General features: G+C 43.5%; 1 protein-coding gene across 1 annotated transcript in view; it reads right to left on the bottom strand.

Moving 5' to 3' along the window:
* The window catches only part of LOC116846854, a 560-nt gene extending 128 nt beyond the window's left edge, over nucleotides 1-432 (bottom strand). The window contains exon 1 of the mRNA XM_032821206.1: nucleotides 40-432. Coding sequence (XP_032677097.1) covers nucleotides 40-351 — 312 coding nt within the window. The 5' untranslated portion in view covers nucleotides 352-432. The remainder of the gene's footprint in view (nucleotides 1-39) is intronic.
* Between the last annotated feature and the right edge of the window lie 396 nt (nucleotides 433-828).

Genomic DNA, 828 nt, shown 5'->3' with positions numbered 1-828 from the left:
TCTCACTTTTTTAATTCTTCCGGATTTATGAAAATCCACCCGCCAGTATTCCCCGTCTATGTACCTATGATAAATTAGGGAAGATGCTGACGCGTATTGCGGAAGTTCGAAGCTGCGGCCTCTTGAAATATAAACTACTTGTCTCCTGTTACTCGGCGGCTTGGTGTATACCGGTGTTTTCCCTTCTGGGTTTTTGTCGGCTTGCCTGCCATTATTGCAAGCCTCCGTTTGCACGCCTTCTGTAATTGTCTGCGTTAGTTTTGGTACGTTTGAGACCGGTGGTTTATTTTTGGTTGGTGGCTCCCAGCTTTCCAGCCAATCCAGTAGTTGGATACCAAAAGGTTTTGACATCTTGTTATTGTCGATGTAGCTGCTGTGCCGAATATCACTCTACTCATCCTTTTGCTGTGAGATCTTTCCTTTTATTCCTGGTTTTCGTTTATCCCCTCCTCCTCGGTTGTTACGTCATGCAGGTCATTCTCTGTTTTCAGATCCTGTATGTGTACTTGTTTGTACCATTTTTTATTTTTGTCCTGTAAGTCTACAATTACGGGAGATATGATTCTTTTTATTATCATCGGACCTAAAAACTTAGGGGCAAGTTTTGCATTTATTGCTTTTTCCTTGCTTGAGAGCGCATGGTTCCGTTTCCATACCACGTCGCCTATTTTCGGTTTCCAGTTCCTTTTGCGTAGGTTGTAATATTTCCCTTGCTTCTGGAATGCTCTGGCTAAGTTTATACGAACTAGCTCGTATGCTGCATCAAGTCGTTTCCCTATTTCGCTTGGTACTTGTGACTCTGCACGCTCTCTTTCCCGGAAATGCGGT

Source organism: Odontomachus brunneus, unplaced genomic scaffold, assembly GCF_010583005.1.
Source record: "Odontomachus brunneus isolate Ranch 3 - 2012 unplaced genomic scaffold, Obru_v1 Obru_scaffold_071, whole genome shotgun sequence".
Taxonomy (NCBI): Eukaryota; Metazoa; Arthropoda; class Insecta; order Hymenoptera; family Formicidae; genus Odontomachus; species Odontomachus brunneus.
The sequence above is the reverse complement of the archived record's forward strand: the minus strand, read 5'-3'. Positions and strand labels throughout refer to the sequence as shown.